The sequence below is a fragment of the Prionailurus bengalensis genome, chromosome B2 (genome assembly GCF_016509475.1).
Source record: "Prionailurus bengalensis isolate Pbe53 chromosome B2, Fcat_Pben_1.1_paternal_pri, whole genome shotgun sequence".
NCBI lineage: Eukaryota > Metazoa > Chordata > Mammalia > Carnivora > Felidae > Prionailurus > Prionailurus bengalensis.
Genome location: NC_057349.1, coordinates 98,571,539 through 98,593,851, shown reverse-complemented (window position 1 = coordinate 98,593,851; position 22,313 = coordinate 98,571,539). Strand labels below are relative to the sequence as shown.

At 40.0% G+C, this 22,313-nt stretch overlaps 1 protein-coding gene across 5 annotated transcripts in view; it reads left to right on the top strand.

The window, feature by feature from the left end:
* PPIL6 (peptidylprolyl isomerase like 6) overlaps positions 1-12,553 on the top strand; it is a 32,176-nt gene extending 19,623 nt beyond the window's left edge. For 3 of the 5 annotated variants that reach the window (XM_043592091.1, XM_043592089.1, XM_043592088.1), the window contains 2 exons: positions 7,695-7,830; positions 12,354-12,553. In XM_043592091.1, the coding sequence (XP_043448026.1) occupies positions 7,695-7,830; positions 12,354-12,465 (248 nt within the window). In that variant the 3' untranslated portion in view covers positions 12,466-12,553. Of the gene's footprint in view, positions 1-2,081; positions 2,654-7,694; positions 7,831-10,346; positions 10,592-12,353 lie in introns of those variants that run through there. The other 2 variants (XM_043592090.1, XM_043592092.1) reach the window with 2 other exon arrangements.
* Positions 12,554-22,313: the final 9,760 nt, after the last annotated feature.

Below are 22,313 nucleotides of genomic sequence, written 5' to 3'. Positions count from 1 at the left end.
AGTGAAATAATGGATCTAGGCTTTTGCTGCATTGGTATCTACTAACTTCACAAAAACAGAGAAAACCAGATATTATGAGCTTTCTGGGGAGACAACACATCACCAAAGGGACAAAGCACGAGTCTGATTAAGGCTCTGGACCCAGCTGCCAATTTGCAGGAAATAAAACCAGTTCTGATGTAATATGGTCTTAAAGATCTCTGCACGATGCAAAATCATGCAATAAAAACTATAGGACTTATGGCAAAAATGAAGTACAAAAAAATCCCTTCCTCAGTGACACACTGAAATATATAGCAGCCTGATAAAAATAGTAACACAGTGTTACATATATTTTATGGTCAAGAAACACATAAATACTATAATAAATTTGGCACCCTACCTTGAAAGCTCTCTGATGTTCCTGGAAGTGGCGTGGGAAGAGACGCAGCTTGTGAATGACTGTGAAGTGGTAGGAGGAGGGTCCTCTGAAACCGGAGGCAAGTTGTAACATCAGATGTGGGTGGATGCCGCTCATACGTGGTGACCTGTGAGATGTCTGAGGTGTGTGTGTACCTGTGCAGCTCGGTTCAGCTGGGTGCCATTTTCCACATTTCCCTGGTGTTTCTCCTAGACATTGCACATAAACATGGCTGAGATTCATTACGCTCAGTTGTTCCCTAATCTTTCAATCAAGTTGAAACAAACTTGCATTTTCAACAAGTATTAGAGCCCAAAGGACAGGATGCAAAGCAGAGAAACATACTGAACTGCACGTGCAATCAGCAAACTTCAGACTGGGAAAAATTCTAGAGGTTAAACAGCTCAGGTTCATTAACAGATAAAAGTAAGTAAAGGGGAAAGGGGCAGAACTTGAAGATTAAAGGAGACTTAAAAGGCATAACAACAATTTTAAAATGGTGAAGACTAAACCATACTGCCTGGTAAGTACTAATAGCTGTTGACTAACTGCTAACACTGTCGACCTGAAGATTTACCAAAAACATAAAAGTCGATTAACATATATTTTGTATGTTTTATGTATTATGTACCATATTCTTACAATGAAAAAGCTAGAGAAAAGAAAATGTTAAGAAAACTGGGGTATCTGGGTGGCTCAATGGGTTAATTGTCTAACTCTTGGTCTCGGCTGGGGTCATGACCTCATAGTCTGTGAGTTTGAGCCCCACGTCAGGCTGTGTGTGCAGGGCCTGTTTGGGATTCTCTCTCTCTCCCTCTCTCTCTGCCCCTCAACCCCCCCTCCCCAATAAATAAATAAACTTAAAAACAATGTTAAGCAAATCATAAGGCAGAGAAAATACATTTAGAGTTATGTACTGTATTTATTGAAAAACATCCACATATGAGTGGATCCCCACAGATCAAAGCAGTGTTGTTTAAGGGCCAACTGTATACGGAAACATTAAGTATGAAAGTATGTAAAAGTCAGGGGAGTGGTTACTTTTGAAGTATTCAAGGCACTTTGGGGGAAGCTGGCAAAGTTTCTTCTTGGCTTGAGTGGGGATTAAATGGGTGTTTGCCATATAATAACTAATAATAATTCTAACTATACACTAGTTTTCTATAGCTTTTTGTGTCCATATTTTAATACAATGAAAAGGTGTTTTTTTTTTTTTAAATAATATTGAAGGAATACCAAAGTGAACGGAAAAAGAAGTCATTTTTCTTCTAAATTCACGTGGAGCCAGCTTTATTAAATGAAGCCATCCAAGTGACACCTTTTATTTACTTACTCATTAATAAAACATTAAACTCCTAGTTAGGGGCCTACATGGTTCCAGGGCCTTAGGAAAGAAAGATGATACGACCAAGTTTCCGGCCTCAAGGATTTTAGGTTTGGTGCACACAGATATTTCAACAGATTAGCTACAGGCACTGTGCCAATTGCTGTTACAGAGGAAGAACGGAGTGCTGTGGGAGAGAACCGACAGCTGCCTGGGAGAGTTGGGGGCGGTGGCCCAGAGTAGCTTTTGAGTTGGGTCTTAAAATAAAACATTGCAGATGGGGAAGGGACATTCCTGGAAGCTTTCTTGATACCCTTAATCCCTGATGAGAATCCACCATCTCTCTCCACCCCACAGCTGCTGTCAGATCACCCAGACTCCTGTTTGGAGGTAGAGGCTCAGACAACGTGGGCCTTCTGTCCAGCAGGAGACGGATCTCTTAGCTCAACTCCCTGCCTGCTCCCGGGACAACCCTGTGCCTCCGTTGATTATCCCTCACTCCTATGCTCAGACTTTTGGGGAGATTTAGTCTCCAGATGGAGGCCTAGCTGTCCTCTGGTGCCTGGGGAGGCCCAGTGTGTTTACGGAGGCCTCCATTACTCAGTATGTCTGCAGGTGCAGAATTAGAAATTCAGCAACCCATCAAACGAGAATGAGAGATGCCTCTGAGGGAGAGATGAGGACTGTGCTCAGAACAGCAAAACATAGGTTTCCCTCCCTCTTTCATGCCCTGTGGGATATTTACACATCGGACAGCCAGGCCTTCCTCTGCATCTCTCTCATTGAACCCTATTACCACGAGCTGCAGAATCGAAACCAAGGGCTTGCTAAAAAAAAAAAAACACAAAACCTACAACCACAAAACTCACTTTTATTAAGGTTAACACAGTGAATTTAAAAAGAATGAAATAAATAATAATTTAACTGGATGATTATTTTATAAATTGGTTTATCATTTTTTTAACTTAAAGAAAGTCTGTTTTGCTTTGTTTTGAATCACCATTTCTTAAATCGTCTTCCCAAATCCGATTCTTAATGTTACAAACTGAATATTAACCCCTTTTTTTCTCCTTGCATTCCTTGTATAATATTCCTAATCCTTCCCACTGGCCAAGGATTGGCGACTAGGTAGTTTGGGCTGACTAGATAAAATGTCATTTATACAAAAAAGACAAAAGAAAAAAGGTATATATTTTAAAATACTGTATTATCCTTGTTACATTATTAGCTTGTGCCCTAATTCACAGATACAGCAGTTAAGATCCATTTGTCCAATTCTTAGATCTCCTTATCTTTAAATGAAAGTGGACATTAATAAAAGGCAAAGAACCTGATGTACTGTCAATATTCAATAATGCAACTAAAAGTTATACAAAAGTATTTTTTATTAGAAATGAGAACTGAAAATAGTATGGTCTGGGTAGCCATTTAAGGGCTATTTGTTTTTAATTGTGACACATATATAGAAAGTGCATATGTACAATTGAAACATTATTATAAAGCAAACCCCCACATTATCACCCTTGTCAAGGAATTAAAACTGCCAGCATGCCAGAAGCACCCCATTTGTCCATCCTCAGCAATAACTCCACCTCCCTCAGAGGTAACCACTAGCCTTTTTCCTTGCTTTTCTTGATAGTTTTACCACCCATGTATATATTCCTAAACAATATAGTTAAATTTTGCCTATTTTTTAATTTTATGTAAATGGAATCATACTATAGGCATTCTTTGTGTGGCTTGCTTCTTTTGTTCATCACTGCCTATGAAATTCATTCATGTTGTCTATATAGCTGGAATTCTCTCATTTTCACTAATGTAATATTATAAATATACTGTATTTATCCACTCAAGTGTTCATAAATGCTGGCTATTCATTCCTAATGTCACACACACAGTCAACATGCTTATAAATAAGTACTTCATGAAAGCAATAATTAAAACATACTAAGTAGCATACTTTCTTTTTTTTTTCCTTTTTAAAAAATTTTTTAATATGAAATTGGTTTCCATACAACACCCAGTGCTCATCCCAACAGGTGCCCTCCTCAATGCCCATCACCCACTTCCCCCTCCCCATCAACCCTCAGTTTATTCTCAGTTTTTAAGAGTCTCTTATGGTTTGGCTCTCTCCCTAACTTTTTTTTTCCCCCCTTCCCCTACCCCATGGTCTTCTGTTAAGTTTCTCGGGATCTACATAAGAGTGAAAACATACGGTATCTGTCTTTCTCTGTTTGACTTATTTCACTTAGCATAACACTCTCCAGTTCCATCCATGTTGCTACAAAAGGCCAGATTTCATTCTTTCTCATTGTCAAGTAGTATTCCATTGTGTATATAAACCACAATTTCTTTATCCATTCATCAGTTGATGGACATTTAGGCTCTTTCCATAATTTGGCTATTGTTTTTTTTATTTTTATTTTTTTTTCAACGTTTATTTATTTTTGGGACAGAGAGAGACAGAGCATGAACGGGGGAGGGGCAGAGAGAGAGGGAGACACAGAATCGGAAACAGGCTCCAGGCTCTGAGCCATCAGCCCAGAGCCTGACGCGGGGCTCGAACTCACGGACCGCGAGATCGTGACCTGGCTGAAGTCGGACGCTTAATCCACTGCGCCACCCAGGCGCCCCCATAATTTGGCTATTGTTGAAAGTGCTGCTATAAACATTGGAGTACAAGTGCCCCCATGCATCAGTACTCCTGTATCCCTTGGGTAAATTCCTAGCAGCTAAGTAGCACACTTTCATGTACTTTTATATAACAAATAATTAGTGAATAACTATTATTATTTAAATAGAATGGTAAAAGTAGAACAGTGGGTTTACAAAACTGATATTGCTGGATTCAGGTCAGATTTGTACTTGATATTATTGCCTTCAGCAAATTATATGGAAATGTCCTAAACTGTCTGATGATATTTTTACCAGAGAGAATGCATGGCAGTTTTCCCAGACTTACAGTATTTGCTTCCTTTATAACCATCGGAATGAGCTTTTTTTTTTTAAACAAATTCAGAAACTGATTTTCTTCAGCACATAAATTTCTGATTTCTCTTTCAGTTACATTTTACTCTTAATGTTGTGTATCACAAATGATGCCAGTTTTGACCACAGAGGAGTAACTAGATTCCATATCTTCCATATCTTATGATAAATGGCAGAGGCAAGAACTCCTGAGTCACAGGCAAGGTAATGAAAGGGTTTGGAGTTCCTAACATAGCTTTTAAACTTCCTTCCACGCCTCAATTAACATGACCTAAAAATAAAACTATTACTAATTATGCTGTTAGCTGCACTCAAATTTAAAATTTTTCCTATTTTAGGGGCGCCTGGGTGGCGCAGTCGGTTAAGCGTCCGACTTCAGCCAGGTCATGATCTCGCGGTCCGTGAGTTCGAGCCCCGCGTCAGGCTCTGGGCTGATGGCTCGGAGCCTGGAGCCTGTTTCCAATTCTGTGTCTCCCTCTCTCTCTGCCCCTCCCCCGTTCATGCTCTGTCTCGCTCTGTCCCCAAAATAAATAAAAACGTTAAAAAAAAAATTAAAAAAAAAATAAATAAAATTTTTCCTATTTTAAACATGTTTTTTGTTCCTCCTACTTCAAAGCATTTTTTTTTTTTGTATATTGTTGAAATTTTTCTTTTCTATTCAGGGCTACCGATAGAGTTAAAATAATCTATAGCAGTTAATTAACCCACTCAGACAAAGCGAAGGGAAAAAGAAAAAAGGTTTGGTTGACTTAATGATCAGTAGTTTTGTTTTTCCTGTCCTCAAAAAAATGTGAGCAGACTAAATTTACATTTTTTTAAATGTAAATCAAAAGCGTTAAGTTCCTACTTCGCACTCAGAATACACTAGGCATTCAAATAATATTTATCAAGGGGAACCTGGGTGGCTCAGCTGGTTGAGCAACCGATTCTTGATTTCTGCTCAGGTCATGATCTCATGGTTTGAGTTCGGTTTGTGAGTTCGAGCCCACTGTCAGTGCGGAGCCTGCTTGGGATTCTCTCTCTCCCTCTTTCTCTGGCCTTTCCCTGCTTGTACACTCTCTCTCTCTCTCTCAAAATAAATAAATAAACTTAAAAATTTTCAAAAAATATTTGTCAAATGAACAAATGTTGAATTAAACCTGGGATTTTCATTCTTCATCTTAATATTGTTACTCGTAGGAAAATCTCTCCCTATTAATGTAAAAATACTATTCAGATATCCATTTCTCAGGAAAGCTTCTCTAAGGACAAAGTTTTATTTTGAACTCTATTATGCCACTGGCTCCCATCTTTAAGTGGATAATATGCTCCAGCATGGCTGGGGGCCACTCATTCCCCAAGTGAGCTGTGAAGCAGATACCAACAGTCTTAGCTGCATCTCATGCCAAGTTATGGGAAGGGTCACTACAGCTTATTATTCATGGCAAAGGCCTCCACCAGTAACTGTGTAGAGAAGGGGGTGGGGGGTGGGGTGTTGGCTCCCTTCCCCTCAGTGGGATGCTTTCCAGAAGCGGGAGCAGGTCAAATTCTACCCAAGGACTTTACTTGGTTGTGGCACCGTCACTGAGGGGTTTGGAAGCAACATAGATAGCCTCAGGTCCCTACATTCCACATCAACATTCTGTTAAAACAATTGTTAACATAGTTATTTAATTTTCGCACATCTTTTCAGGTGAACACACTTTAAATTTGTACGTCAGGGGCTGCCTATACCCATACATTAACTTTTTAAAAGTTAATTAAGTTAATTAAGCTTTAAAATTTCTCCCATAATCACAGAATGTAAAAATGTTACAACCCTACAAATTTTCTTATTGCTTACAGAATTAAAGAAAAATTTGTCATAATATCTAAGAACAGTGACAAATGCTATTTTGGTAAAACTCTGAATTTTTGGGCAGATTTCTATTCCATGCGATTTTCTGTAAAATTAATGGATTATTTCTCAATTCCCCTGAAATGAATATGGAGCATCAATGTAATTATATAGAACCATTTACACAAAAATGCTTTATTTGCATTTCATAAGATTTCAGAGGTTTTTACTCAGTTTGCAACTTAACAAGCTAAAAGTAACTACCATAAATATGGCTTAATTGCTTAGTTGGTTTAGCTTTGAAACTAAATACTTAGCAACTGCAGTTTCAGAAAAGCTTATTGACAGTTAGTGTTCATATCTCTCAATCATTCCCAGAATTTTGTAACGTTATTGACTGAAAACTTTTAGTGAATTCCTCTTCTACTACTTCCTTCTGTATTTTGAGTTTGGAGGTCAATCTTACTTCATGCTAAAAATGGCACTTCCTGAAAATGGTAACCTAATTTACCATCATACAATTCTCTTTACTTGTTAACCTTACACTAAAAAAAAAAAAAAAAAATCACTTTCCACTTGGTCCATAGATGGTTTGAGATTAAAATTTATTTGAAGACTAAAAATCAGCATGAATTACTTTCATCATCAACATTTAAGACCACATATATGCCAGATAAGGTGCTAGGAGGCCCTAGGAGTTAAGCTATATTGAGACAAGGTCCCTGTCTGCACATACTAGAGAAGAAAAAACCATGTAAACAATCACACAGTGTTATAAATACTACCACAGAGGTCTGTATAAGATGCTATGAGGGGAAGGGTCATATCCGAAAGCCTTCTCAAAGGGGATATTTTTAATGATCACGCTGGTAGGCTGAATGAAGTCCTGTTGCCAAAACAGCACAAGAAAATTTGCTGACCTTTATTCCTCAGCAATGTACTTCTTTTTACATTATTAATTTAAAGTACTTCCTTTTACATTATTAATTTTCTTAGCACACTTGTTTTTAGCTACAGTAATGATAAACTAAAGGTAAAGAAATGTTCAAATAGTTCTAATAAGACTTTATATTATCTTTTTTAACAGCCCAGTTGAGTGAAGTATGAAACAGAATATTCACAATTTGAAAATATTTTAATGACCTACTATTTATTGTATTTTCTAGATGAAAACTTTTCAATTCCTCATGATAAGAGGGGAGTTCTTGGAATGGTCAACAAAGGCCGTCACAGCAATGGGTCACAATTCTACATCACACTACAACCAACGCCCTATCTAGACAGAAAATATGTGGCTTTTGGGTATGTGTGCTGTATGTTTGTCTGTATAATACTCATATATGGGGGTGCCTGGGTGGTTCAGTCAGTTGAGCATCTGACTCTTGGTTTCGGCTCAGGTCATGATCTCACAGTTCATGGGTTCAAGCCCCGTGTCAGGCTCTGCACTGATAGCACGGAGCCTGCTTGGGATTCTTTCTCTCCTCTCTCTCTGCCCCTCCCCTGCTCATTCTCTCTCTCAAAATAAACAAATAAACTTTAAACAAAAAAATTATAATACTTATATATGTAAAAACGTGGTTCCAAAAGATTTGGTATATGGTTTATGAGTAACTGAGGATAGAATTTTAAAGCAAAAATAATATAAATATAGACAAACATTTAGAATGAATATTTCATAACAAGCTTGCTATCTTTAAAAAACAGAGGGGTACCTGGGTGGCTCAGTTGGTTAAGTGTCTGACTCTTGATCTCTGCTCAGGTCTTGATCTCAGGTCGTGAGTTCAAGCCCCGCTTTGGGCTCTGTGTGGTTGCAAAGCCTACTTAAAAACATACAAACCACAGAAACCATTTAGGCACAGCCATTATAATGTTCTGACCATCCATCCACCCATCCTTCTATCTTCAGCCTCAAGGATATTATCTTCCTATTATGAATAATACCATAGTGCTTAATAATGTAGATATATCTAGATGCAAAAATGAGGTGAAGCCATTTAAATACTGTACATGAACATTTTGAAGAGATAGACGAACACTCCAAATTACAAGTAACTTTTTTAACTGAACAATTTAAAATATGGAAACATCTCAGGTAATAATTATTAGAATATATTATCAAGTTGCGTATAGGCATGTGGACCTAAAATGGATGACGAATGTACTCTTTATCAATCTAATGATGTCTTATTAGTGAAGTCAATATAAATTGAAGTTTACTTGGTCTTCCCTGAAATGATGCAGAGCATTAGAACTTTTCTGAATAAGTATTAGATTATTCCAGCCACTCCATAGAAATAATTGCTGACTCTTCTTCCCATGAAATTTCATAGCAGTTTTAATTTTAACCACAATTATTCCTTCACTGTAATGCAAGTGATATTTCTAGATTGAAAAAGCAGAAAGTATATTTTCATCCAAAGATTTCTTTCAAAAAAGAGATGATTTTATATGAATGCAACTGTCTGGCCCCACATATTTTTTCAGCTTTCACTTCTGTTAGCCTCCTGATTCATTCATTCAACCAGCATTTTATTAGATACCTACTATATGCCAGTCATGGTGCTCAGTCCTGGGGAAAGAGTGAAGAGGCACAATGTCTGCCCTTTAGGGAGTCTCCAGTGTATTAGAAAACCGACAGCTATAAGTCAGTCAAACCTGGGCTATGCCCGTTCTGTAAAGAGTGCACCAGGGATACAGGAGAGAGAGAGAAAACAACACCCTCCAACTCCATCAGTAAAAGTGAACGCAGATCCCTAGAGGGTGGCAGTGGAATGGAGGATGTGATCTCCTTTTGATGATTGCTGTTTTCCATGGGATTCACCATCCTCCAGGGGAATCTTGCTCACTCATTTTTGTTGTTACCACCACACTGGTTTTAGGGAGGCACTGCACCTCTTTTATTGTTCTAGCTCAAGTATGAGCTCAGTTAATCCCTGAAATCTCCAAATCACAGCGGAGTCTGAACTGAAACATTTAAACAAGACCTTAAAGAACACTAGGCAGAAGCAGACAGGTAATACCATAATAGGCAAGTAGATACTCCAACAAAGTGTAACTCTTTCAGGGGTACCATCCTTCCCCACTATAGGACTGCCTCTAGGGTTAATGCTTTCTCTTCCTATCATCTCAGAGCATTCCCAGGTTTATCTGACCTTCTGGAAGCCCAGACATGATTAGCAAGGTCCAGAAAGAGAAGTTTCCCCTCCTTTTGAGCCCTAGTTTCTGATACATCAACTTGCCCCTTCATATAGATGGATAACACTAGGAATTGCCTTCAGAGGAGACTGTATCAACCCACAGTCTTACCCCAGTGGTTTCACAGGGAAAGAATATCAAAATACAAAGCTGTAAAATCTCCATTCATACATGCGTAAGTAGAAAGGGTGTATGTTGGGGACAGTGGTGGGGGGAATTAATTTCTTTATAGGGGATGCCCAAATGGGGGAAGGGTCATAGAAAGCTTCATGAGAAGGTGAGATGAGTACTGAAATTCACATAGAAGTTAGGCAGAGAAGGCTGGCATCAAAATGAGTAAAATAAAATTTTAAGAAGAGCGAAGAGCTTTGGCAGAAGGCTTTAAGAAGTAAGGAGAGCATCTTATCTACAAGTCATTTGATCTGGCTAGAGCTTAGTACCTAGTGGAGAATGGAGAGAAAGGAGAGTGGAGAAGAGGAGATAGTTAGGCCCAGGTCCCAAAGGGCTATAAATGCCATTCTGCTGAGCAGAGATTCCCCACCCAAAGGGGATGGGAAGCCACGGAAGAATTTTTAATTGGGAACAACGCGACCAGGTTCTTATTTTGAAAAAAATCTTTTTAGAAGAAGCGAGGAATTAATTGGCAAAGGATGAAAATGAAGGCGGAAAGGCCAGTTAAGAAGTGATGATAATAGTGCCATAAATGAAGTCCTGGGCCACAAGGCACTGGCAGTACAGGTAAGCAAGGGAAGAACAGAAAATTCAAGAAGTAGTTGGAAGTTAGATTCAACAAGACTTTATGACCATTTAAATGGTCGTGGTGAGGTCATGGGAAGAGTCTAGAGTGGTGGTATCTAACAGAATTTTCTGCAGTGATGCAAACGTACCATAATCTGTGCTGTCCAGTATGATAGCCACCAGCCACATGTGGCCATTGAGCACTCAAAATATGACTAGTAAAATTGAGGAACTAAATTTTACTAAATTTTAAATTAAAATAGCCCCATGTGGCCAGTGGCTACCATGTTGGGCAGTGAAGGTCTAGAAAAACAACTAGGATTTTAGAACTGATTGTATGGTTGGTGCCATTCACCAAGATAGAGAATACAAGGAGGATATGGGAGAGGTCATGAATTCAGGATGGACAAGTTGTGTTTCAGATTAGGATACCTACACTAGAGGCAGGTGGCAACTCTGGAATACCAGAAGTGGTTATTCACACTGGGCAAAGGCTGGAAATGGAGATTTGGAAACTCAACATGGCAACTGAACCACAGCCAGCCAGAGTACCCTCACTCCCAGAAGAGCCTCTGGGCTTTTGCTTATCTTGTTCCTTTCTACCTCCCTCTAGTCTGCCAAAATCCTGTTCAGGGCTTAGGTCAGAAACCTCCTGGTCACCCAAATCAAACTGTTTCTTTGTCCTCTTTGGCACAGTGTAAAAAAAAAAAAAATGCATCTTCTGTCCTAACACCTGTCACAGTGGAGAGATGCACACAGTAGGTGTTCCTTCAATATTTGTGAAACCAATCTGTAGAACAGGCTTCATTCACATCCTCTTTAGTCAGAGGTCAATCTGTCCATTTATCCCTTGCTCTTCATCCTCAGACTGTACCTTGTGTCAGGCTCTGTGTCACGGTTTCTGCCAGAGGCAGACAAAGAGATGACTAGAGGGTGATCAGTGTCAGCACGGCCATGTCCTTATAAAGGCTCATGAAATGGAAACCTCACCTCCCCCTCAGCCACTGTTTCCGCCCAAACACTGGCAAAGGGCATTAGTCCTATGTTTAGGGTTGACTCTCTGGTCCATGTTGCTCTCTTTCAATTGAGAGAACCATCAGAAGTCTAGCTCTACTCAGGGAAATTCCAGCTCATGGCTGGTGAATGTCTGGAGATCCAAACTACCATGGCTTTGAACTTTTAGTCATGTATTCAGTGGATGTTGATTAGGTGCCTACATTACGTTAGGCATTGAGTATTAAGTAAAAGCATGAACCATGTCTTCATGGGAGAATCAAAAATTAATCAAAGAATCATACAAATAAATGTCAAGTTAACCCTGATAATTCCTATAAGACTGGGAGCTTGACATAAGCAGAGGTGGGCCCTGGGAAACTTCCCTGTGGAGTGATGCTGAGGGAAGTGGGGGGCAGGAGCAAAACAGACAGATGTGGCTGGAAAGCAACATGGGATACTGAGGTACTGAAGCCAGTCCAGCTGAGGCAGAGAACGAAGGGAGCACACTATAGGACAGCACTGGAGGGCAGTGGAGAGGCCGGCCATGGCAGGCCATGGTAGACATTTTTGGTCTTCATCACAAGAATAATGGGAAATTATTGAAGTGTTTTAACAGGGAGGTGAGATCAGACTTGCATTTTTTTTTAGATTTGCATTTTTAAGAGATCATTCTGACAGCAGTGAGAATGACAGATTTCAGTCTGTTCTGACCCCAGAACAGATGTGAAGGAGCCATGGCAAAGTGGACACATCTACAGCTATTAACGATATTTATGACAGATGTTAATCTAATTCATACAAAATAGCCTCAGCTAAACAAGATAGGACTCAATTTAGGAATGGAAGCTAAGTGTGAAAATTTATGACTAAGTTTTCCATTTTTTCCTCCTACATAGGCAATTGATTGAAGGAACACAAGTTCTTCAAAAACTAGAATTGGTTCCAACAGAGAATGAAAGACCAAAACAACGCTGTATGATTGTTGACAGTGGAGATCTTTATGCCTGATTTTCATACAATATTTTCTGACAACTTATTATTACGCGTCTGATAAGCTGTTTCTGTATTTAATTAAACAGTGCCTGATAAAATTTAATTTGAAAGCTGTGCAGACCGCTGTAGGTTGGCCCACCCGACACCTAACCCCTCCCCATTCTTCCTTCCTGCCTCTGCCATAGAGACTATAAAAGCAAAACACTTCATTCCCCAGCCTCCTTTGCAGCTAGTTATGGCCATGGTATACCATCTGGCCAGTGAGACAGGAGTAGAATGCCAGTGGTCCTGCCCCTTCCCTTCATCCAGTCTTGAACGCAGACAGCATGGAGCTGTGAAGGAAAGGTCAAGAAAACTAGAGATGTCAGTCCCAGCTCTTGAGCTGCAGAACCAATTCCAGCAAGCACCTATCTCTGGACTTTTTCCTGTGAGACAAATAGACCCCTGCTTGCTTATGTTACTATTGGTTGATTATTTTGCTACTTGTAACCCAAACCATTCTTAATTTAGCAGGGTACCTAATGGCCTTCCAATCCTAAAACATTTTTAACAGAATTATGTTGTTTATAAAATACATTTTCTACCCTGAGAAACTTGGTAAATGACCAAATAGAAAAGAGGCAATAGATAAATTCATTGTAATATTTCATTGTTTATACACAGCATGCAGAAAAGGGCAGATACTTTCGATGTTTCTATATGACATGAAGAGAATAGTTGTCTCTGACCATACCAACCATATGAAAACCAAGAGCTTGGACTGTTCATCCCAACCCAAATCAACCCTGTGGTGGTTGACACTCCTGAGATGTTATTGGGGATCTAGCTTTATCAGCTGCTCCTTAATCTAAGATTCTCAAACCCATCACCTGGGGAACATTTAAAACAGAGACTGCTGGACCCTGTCCTTGATCTACTGAGTCAGAGTCTCTAAATATGGCATAGGGACTCTGTGCATTCATTCAGCTCAACCTGGAGCTTCCTAAGTCAGCTGGGCACTAGTCATGTGGGATTCACTGCAAGACGTAAGTTACTGGTTTCAGCCCCTTCTGTGTAGTCACTGAAGTGCGTGACTCTGTTAGTGGTGACCTAGCTCAGCTGCCTCCACCACCACCGCCGGTGCATTCATGCTCTGCCCAAAGCCATTGATTGAGCTTTTCTTACCCTTAGTGGAAGGTCTGTCTTCCAAGAATGATCTCTCTTTAAGCCAATCTTAAGGAGGCAGACCTCTAATTGACTTGGGGGTTGCCAAAAGTAGGCATATGCTTTTTACTTTTCAGTTTGAAATGACTATACATTTACAGGAAGTTGCAAAAATAGTACAGTTTTGTATACCAATCACCCAGGTTCTCCAATGGACATTATCTTACACAGCTATAGTATAATATCAAAACCAGGGAACTGACATTGGTACCATGTGTGTTATCATTTTATCATGTGTAGGTTCATGTGACTGATACCACAGTCAAGACACAGATCTTTTCAAAAAGACCTCCCTTGGGCTACCCCTTTATACCTACTCCCCTGCTCCCCACCACCCATCCCTAACTCCTGACAACTGGAATATGCTTGCCTTTTTTTTTTGTTTCTTAAATAACAGCTTTATTGTTATTTGGTATATGCTTTTATACTAAGATCGGAGATGGGTGGGGAGAAGGCATGCTGCACATTCTCAAGTGACCCAGAGGCAGTATAGTGTTAAGAATGTGTGTTATGGAGCCAGACAGCCTGGGTTTGAATCCTAGCTCTGCCATCCCCTGGATGCATGGACTCAGGCAAGAACCTCAATGTGTCTCTATTTCTTCATGTCAAAGCAGAGGACCTACCACATAGAGTTGTTGTGAGGGTTCACAGAATCAATAATTTGTATGCAGGACCTAGAATAGGACCTTTTATGCTGTATATGCTCATCAAATGTATGCTTGACAAATTACTGGGTAGAACTTCCAGGGTGTGGCCTGGGAAGTTGTATTTTTTAAAAGCTCCTCAATGACTGATTAATAGCCAGATTTGGGAAACAGTGAAGAGGAGATACCTCCTCTTCCTCTATTCTGAAGAGTTTCAGCCAACCTGAGAGGTTAAGCTGTTTGTATGAAGTCCCCAGATCCTCTCTGGGCCTTTGGATGGGTTCCTGTGGTCACACTGGTGACATCTCAAAGTGGGGCTAGGACTGCCACAGAGACTCTCACCAACTAGTGAAGCATGTGATGAATGAAACTGATGCTTTGCAGAGATCCTGCTTAAAACAAATTACAAGCATTAGTCATGTAATAACAAGCAGCAGAGCAATTCTTACTGGCAATGAACCCATATACTAGGTAATTAAGCATTTTATCTGATATGAAAGAATTGTGGTATCTGCATGGGTTAAGAAACGGATTCCACCTCCCTTTATTTTTCAACTCACTTGAAATGTAAAGGTAGAACTCTGCCAACCTTCTAAAGGATGGCAAGTTCATGGTCCCTTTCTTTGCTTCCACTTCCTACTCTCAGGCTGTGTGGAAAGTTTAATCACAAATCTGTGTATGCAGTGGTTCTTATTACCACCATTTAAGGGTACACACTGTGGGGCTCCTGGGTGGCTCAGTCGGTTGAGCACCTGACTTCAGCTTAGGTCATGATCTTGCAGTTTGTGGGTGTGAGCCCCGCGTTGGGCTCTGTGCTGACAGCTCAGAGCCTGGAGCCTACTTTGGTTTCTGTGTCTCCCTCTCTCACCTCCCCTGATCTCACTCTGTCTCTGTCTCAAAAATAAACATTAAAAAAAAATTAATAAAGGTATACCCAGTAATACTTCTGTATTAAAATGTATTCTGTATTGGGGTGTCTGGTGGCTCAGTTAAGTACTGACTCTGGATTTCAGCTCAGGTCATGATCTCACATTTCTTGAGTTTGAGCCCCATGCTGAGCTCCATGCTGGCAGTGCGGAGCCTGCTTGGGATTCTCTCTCTCCCTCTCTCTCTGCCCCTCCCCTGCTTGTGCTGGTGTGCTCTCTCCCTCTAAAATAAATGAATAAACTTAAAAAAATGTATTCTGTATTAGGATGATGTGTATGTTTAGCCATGTCATTTGGAGAAACTGGTTCAAGGACTCAAAAGCTTACCCCAATTAACTCCAAAGTTTGTTTAATATAACAAAATTTTAAGACTCTCCCTTTGATTAAACAGAAGGAATTCTAGATTCTTCCATGTCTACAAATAAGAGAGTAAAGGCATTCTGGGGACTTATATACAAAATATTAATTTTGTGACCTTTCCCTAATTGCTAGTATGGCAAAGTCTAACATGTATGCCGTGTCTTACATTAAGCCATGTGAATAAGGGGAGTGTGGTATCTGGACATTTTTCTTATTTTGGGAAATTTGAGATAAACATTTAAAATTCTATCTACCTGGGAATGCAAGCGGGGGCAGCCACTCTGGAAAACAGGATGGAGGTTCCTCAAAAAAAACAAAAATAGAACTACCCTACGACCCAGCAATTGCACTACTAGGCATTTATCCATGGGATACAGGTGTGCTGTTTCGGAGGGAAACATGCACCCCCATGTTTATAGCAGCACTATCAACAATAGCCAAAGTATGGAAAGAGCCCAAATGTCCACCGATGGATGAATGGATAAAGAAGATGTGGTATACACACACACACACACACACACACACACACACACAAATGGAGTATTACTTGGAACCAAAAAGAATGAAATCTTGCCATTTGCAACTACGTGGATGGAACTAGAGGGTATTATGCTAAGTGAAATTAGTCAGAGAAAGACAAAAATCATATTTCACTCATATGTGGACTTTAAGAGACAAAACAGATGAACATAAGGGAAGGGAAACAAAAATAATATAAAAACAGGGAGGGGGAAAAACATAAGAGACTCTTAAATATGGAGAACAAACAGAGGGTTACTGGAGAGGTTGGGGGGAGGGATGGGCTAAATGGGTAAGGGGCACTAAGGAATCTACTCCTGAAATCATTGTTCCACTATATGCTAATTAATTTGAATGTAAATTTAAAAAAATAAAAAATGAAAATAAAAAAGTGTGGAAAGTTAAAAAAAAGTGTACTAACCATATGCACTTCTGTGAATTACTTCAGGAAATTTAGCTATTTTTCTATAATAATGTAAATATTTTTCCAATATAGCAAAGACATTAAGTCTTTACCTATGTTAGTTTGAATAAATATTTCCCACCAATAAAAAAAAAAATTCTATCTACCATCTCACACCTGTCAGAATGGCTAAAATGAACAACTCAAGCAACAACAAATGTTGACGAGGATGGGGAAAAAGAGGACCCCTTTTACACTGCTGGTGAGAATGCAAACTGGTGCAGCCACTCTGGAGAACAGTATGGAAGTTCCTCAAAAAATTAAAAATACAGCTACCATACAAATCAGCAATCGCACTACTAGGTATTTATCCAAAGGATGCAAAAATGCTGATTCATAGGGGCACGTGTGCCCTAACATTTATAGCAGCTCTATCAACAATAGCCAAATTATGGAAAGGGCCCAAATGTTGTCCATTGTCTGATGCATGGATAAAGATGATGTGGCATACACGCACACACACACTGGAATATTACTTGGCAATCAAAAGAGTGAAATCTTGCCATTTGCAACAACGTGGATGGAAACAGGGTGTATTATGCTAAGCAAAATAAATCAAAGATAAATATATGATTTCACTCATATGTGGAATTTAAGAAACAAAACAGATGAACATAGGGGAAGGGAAGGAAAAATAAGAGAAAAACAGAGAGGGAGGCAAACCCTAAGAGACTCTTAAATACAGAGAAGAAACTGAGGGTTGCTGGAGGGGAGGTGGGTAGGGAATTGGGCCAAATGGGTGATGGGCATTAAGGAGGGCACTTGCTGGGATGAGCTCTGGGTGTTATACATGAGCGATGAATCACTGTGTTCTACTTCTGAAACCAATACTCACTCTATGTTACTAGCTTGGATTTAAATAAAATAAAAAATAAATAAAATAAAAAAATAAAAAAAATGAAATTCTATCTAAAGAATTTGTTTGCTTCAACTGCAAACCATGCCAGTTATCTGTTAATGAATGAATAGTCTGGCAACCTCAGGGTTCCATATTCTGAGTTTTTGCATTTTGTACATATTTTAAATTAGGAGTGTTTTAGTCCCAGTTGCCTAGCAATGTGGCAGTCAAATCACTTAGCCTTTCATTTTCCTCAGTTGTAGAAAGAAAAGATAGAAGTAAAGAAGATATTAGCTCCCTCTGCCTCTAAAACTTTAGTGATTCTCTGACTAAATTTATAAAATCAGTAACAACTCTATCAACTTCTGGGTTTCATTTTCATTAGTAAAATAGGGGTACTTGTATCTCACAGCAGTTTGATGATTAATTGAGATAATATGTGAAGACACTTCTGCTGATGCTTAACACATAGCAGCTATTTGATAAAAATTAGTTTCCCTTCTGGAACGTTAACCTGCAAAAGCCAGTCAAGCTGCCACTGACAAAAAATATCATCATCACTTCAAGAAACATCAAGTCCCTCTTATGTTCAGTCTTGGCTATTGTCCCTAACATCACATTCATTTTCAATTGACTAAATTTATTAAAAGGTATATACTCAAAATTAAAATGGATCTCCATCCTTCAGATTGTGTGCTGACAGCTCAGAGCCTGGAGCCTGCTTCAGATTCTGTGTCTCCCTCTCTCTTTGCCCCTGCCCTGATGACACTCGGTCTCTCTCTCTCTCAAAAATAAACATTAAAAAAATTATTTTTAATGGATCTCCATCACACCTAGTGATATGCTCTCCCTATGGAAACTCATTTTTTAAAGTACTATAGTAATTATATTATCAACCACCCTTCCTAAAAAGGAATCTTAAATGGGCCAATCTAGTCAGTCCATATCTCAAATAAATTTTATATCATACAAAACGTCTGTAACAAACTCAACAGAAACATACACCACATAAGGTACGAAGTGTGGAATTGATTAGAGAGGGCTTTGAAAATGTAAATCATAGGTTCTTTTGCTTCAGTATGAATAAGAAATGCTTGAGCCTATCAACAAAATACAGGTTCCTGAGCCTCACCCCCATTTCCGATTCATTGGGTCTGGTGAGGGCCAGAGAATCTGCATTTTTAACACTTTCCAAGTGAGACTCATGCTGCTGGTCTAGAGACCACACGTTGAGAACCTCCAGGATGTATTAAAGACATAGATCTACGAGACCTGTGCCTTGCAGGTATGTGGAAGAAAAAGTTACAAAATGGACCACAGAATAGAATGAGGAAAAACGATGAGACGAGAAACTTTTATTTTGTCAAGGTAGATGAAGATGGCATAGAGGTATGCCAACACTGCTCGATCAGAAGGGACAGTGACTAGAGGCCTGGTTCAGGGTCCTGGAGCTCCTGCTGGACTGGAGCTCAGGCCTCCCGCCGCAGGAGAGGCAACAGGCAGAGCCATCTTGGGATGGGGGGACTGGGACACTTGGGCGGCTCAGGGCAGTGCCCTGTTAGCAGTCAGTACAAAATCACTTGAATATTTTAATAACCAGAATGTCCATCTGGGAGTGTTCTGGCTGAAATCAGCTCTCCAAGAGAGGATCAGGAGGAACACAATGAATACCTGGGCACAGAGGGAAGCAGTAGCTAGTGCAGGGTATCAGAAAGTTGCCTGGGGTGTAGTTTAGCTTGAACTGGGGTTGTTCCTTAGGAATATGTTAGAAAAAAGGATTCCATTTTCTAAAGGACTAAGGCATATAATGGAAAAAAACTCTAGCAGACCAGATTTGAAGCAGAATAGAAATAAAAATAAATACATCTCAGGTGCTAGCCTAGACAGAACCCATATCCAAGAGTTTTGTGTTTGTACCCTGACCTTACATTTATTTGTAATGCAAAACAAAACAAATAAAAACTTTACAGAACGTTTGCTTAATGTCATCTTGTAGATGATTCACTATCAGGAACTGCAGCAATTTAGATACCTAGAATAGTTCTCCACAGGTTATATCAAGCAGGCTTCTCAACCTTTAAAACACACGTACACATGGATGTTGAAAAAAATGCAGATTATCATTCAGGAGGTCTGAGGTGAAGCCTGAGATTTTGCATCTCTAAAACATTTTCAGGAGGTATGAGCGCACTGGGTTCATGAACCACACTTCGAGAAATAAGAGTAAAGCTGTGGTTTTCAACCTAAGTTGCAAAATTTTTTTAACGTTTATTTTTGAGAGACAGAGAGAGAGAGAGAGAGAGAGCAGGGGAGAGGCAGAGAGAGAGGGAGTTTATTTATTTTTGAGAGAGAGAGAGAGAGAGAGAGAGAGAGCGCGTGAGCAGGGGAGGGGCAGAGAGACAGAGGGAGACACAAAATCTGAAGTAGGTTCCAGGCTCTGAGCTGTCAGCACAGAGCCTGACAGGGGGCTTGAACCAATGAACTTCGAGATCATGACCTGAGCTGAAGTCTGCTGCTTAACCGACTGAGCCACCCAGGCACTCCAACCTAAGTTGCAGATTAAAAACATGTGGAGAAGGGCACCTGGGCGGCCCAGTCGGTTAAGTGTCCGACTTCAGCTCAGGTCATGATCTCACAGCTCGAGTTCAAGCCCCGCATCTGGCTCTGTGCTGACAGCTCAGAGCCTGGCGCTTGTTTCGGATTCTGTGTCTCCCTTGATTTCTCTGCCCCTCCGCCCCCCCTCAAAAATAAATAAAGACATTAAAAAGGTAAATAAATAAAAACACGTGGAGAGCCCAGGCATTTTTCCAGACTAATTCAGTTGGTACTCTGGCATCAGGAATTTTCAAAACTTCCCAGGTGATTTCTATGTTCAGTCAAGGTTAAGAATAACTGTCAAGTATAATGCTCCCTTCTGAAACCCTGGAATAGTTATGGAAGACATATCCATAGCCAAAGTGGAGAGCCTCCTAATGACAGGATCTCTAGTTTATCATCAATCCTAATCACAGTGTTAATAAGAAATTGAATCTATAATTTTAGCTTACTATTAATCTTTAATTTATTACAATCTTCTTTGTTGAAACTTATTTAAATATTACAATGTTTAATATATGTTATCAAAACTGTGCTACAGGGGTGCCTGGGTGGCTCAGTCGGTTAAGCAGCAGACTTCAGCTCAGGTCATGATCTCGAAGTTCATTGGTTCAAGCCCCCTGTCAGGCTCTGTGCTGACAGCTCAGAGCCTGGAACCTACTTCAGATTCTGTGTCTCCCTCTGTCTCTCTGCCCCTCCCCCGTTCATGCTCTGTCTCTCTCTGTCCCAAAAATAAATAAATGTTAAAAAAAAAAAATAAAAAGACTCTTGATTTCAGCTCAGGTCACGATCTCAGGGTTCTCACCCCACGTGGGGTTCTGTGCTGACAGTGCAGAGCCTGCTTGGGATTCTCTCCCTCTGTCTCTCTGCCCCTCCCCCACTAGCTCGCACGTGTGCGCGCACGCTCTCTTTCTCTCTCTCTCTCTCAAAATAAAAACTTAAAAAAAAAAAACAAAAAAACTGTGTTACAGATGCCAGTCCTTGCTACGGCATCTTGCTACGGATGCCATTCCTTGCTACGGAACACTGAAATGACTTTGAAAATCTTCCTTGAGCTAGCTTAACAGATGCCACGTAAAATAAAATAAGCCAACGCTTCTCTAGTTTTAAAACAAGAGAGTGAAATGTTCTCTTATCAAAAATCTGAAGACTAGAGTTGAACATCCAGGTGACAAATCATAAAACAATGCTCTCCACAATGGGGTGTGTTCATCCTAGGATGTAAACAAGTTGATCCACTGGAGTATAGGAAGAAAACAGACTTCTATTATATTTTTAACTTAAAAAAAAAAAAAAGTTTACTAGTGCCTTCCTTTGGGTGTCAGACGGTCATATGCTATACACATGCTGTGGGAAACATACCGTGAGAGAAGAGCAGCCAGTTCACTAAAGGCCGATAATAGGACCTCATTTAAGTACTTAGCTGCACTCTCATTCTTCCAGCCATAGGTTGGATCAACCATCATCAGCTTCTTATTTACATCCAAGCAAATCTCCAACTAGTGTAGTCAATAGAACAAATGTTCATAGTCATCAGGGTACAAAAGAGCCCCACTGGTTAGATCCTAGAAAGTAGTGAAGATTTGAAGTTGAGGAAAAAATGGTAAAATGTTTATGGAGTCAACTTTTTTGGTTTTTCATAGCAAAGCAGATCTCAAAAAAAGCAAATAACGTTCGCGCTATTTTATTAGGGTTAAATGTGAATAATTGAACTTGCAGGATAAGTACAAATAACTGAAAACAGCATTAAAATACCTTTTATAATCCAATTTTACTATTTAATATAAGCACGGCTGCAATTGTGAATATTTTGTGAGACTGGGCGTCAGATGGCGCTCACCCTTACTAAAAACCTGAGCAGTGACAGAACATTAACAGGCATTTCGAAATTCAGCCCTGTTGCCAAGCACCGTTTTTCGGTCAAGTCACTTTTTCTGAGTCTCGGTTTCCTCACCTGCAAAGTGGGGGTGGGAACGGACCAGACGGATTTCCAACCCAGCTTGTCTTTGATTCTCTGTGTAGTGGTGGCGTTGACTGGCTTCTGCTACCAATGGCTGAAATAAAAAGAAATTCAGAAAAGACAGGTTGGGCAAGTGTGATAGAGGTAGACGGTGTTCGGCTCCGGCTCGAAGGCAGGACGCTTTCGGCGTTTTAGCCGCTCACCCTAGGTGGGCGGCGGAGCAGAAACTCAAACACGTGGTTTCTTCATTTCCCTGGGGGATCCCAACACGGGGTTATTTCCAGAAAAACCAATTTTCAAAGGACAGAAGCGCGGGTCCCACTTAAGTTCTGTGCAAGCACCCTCGGAATGCGGG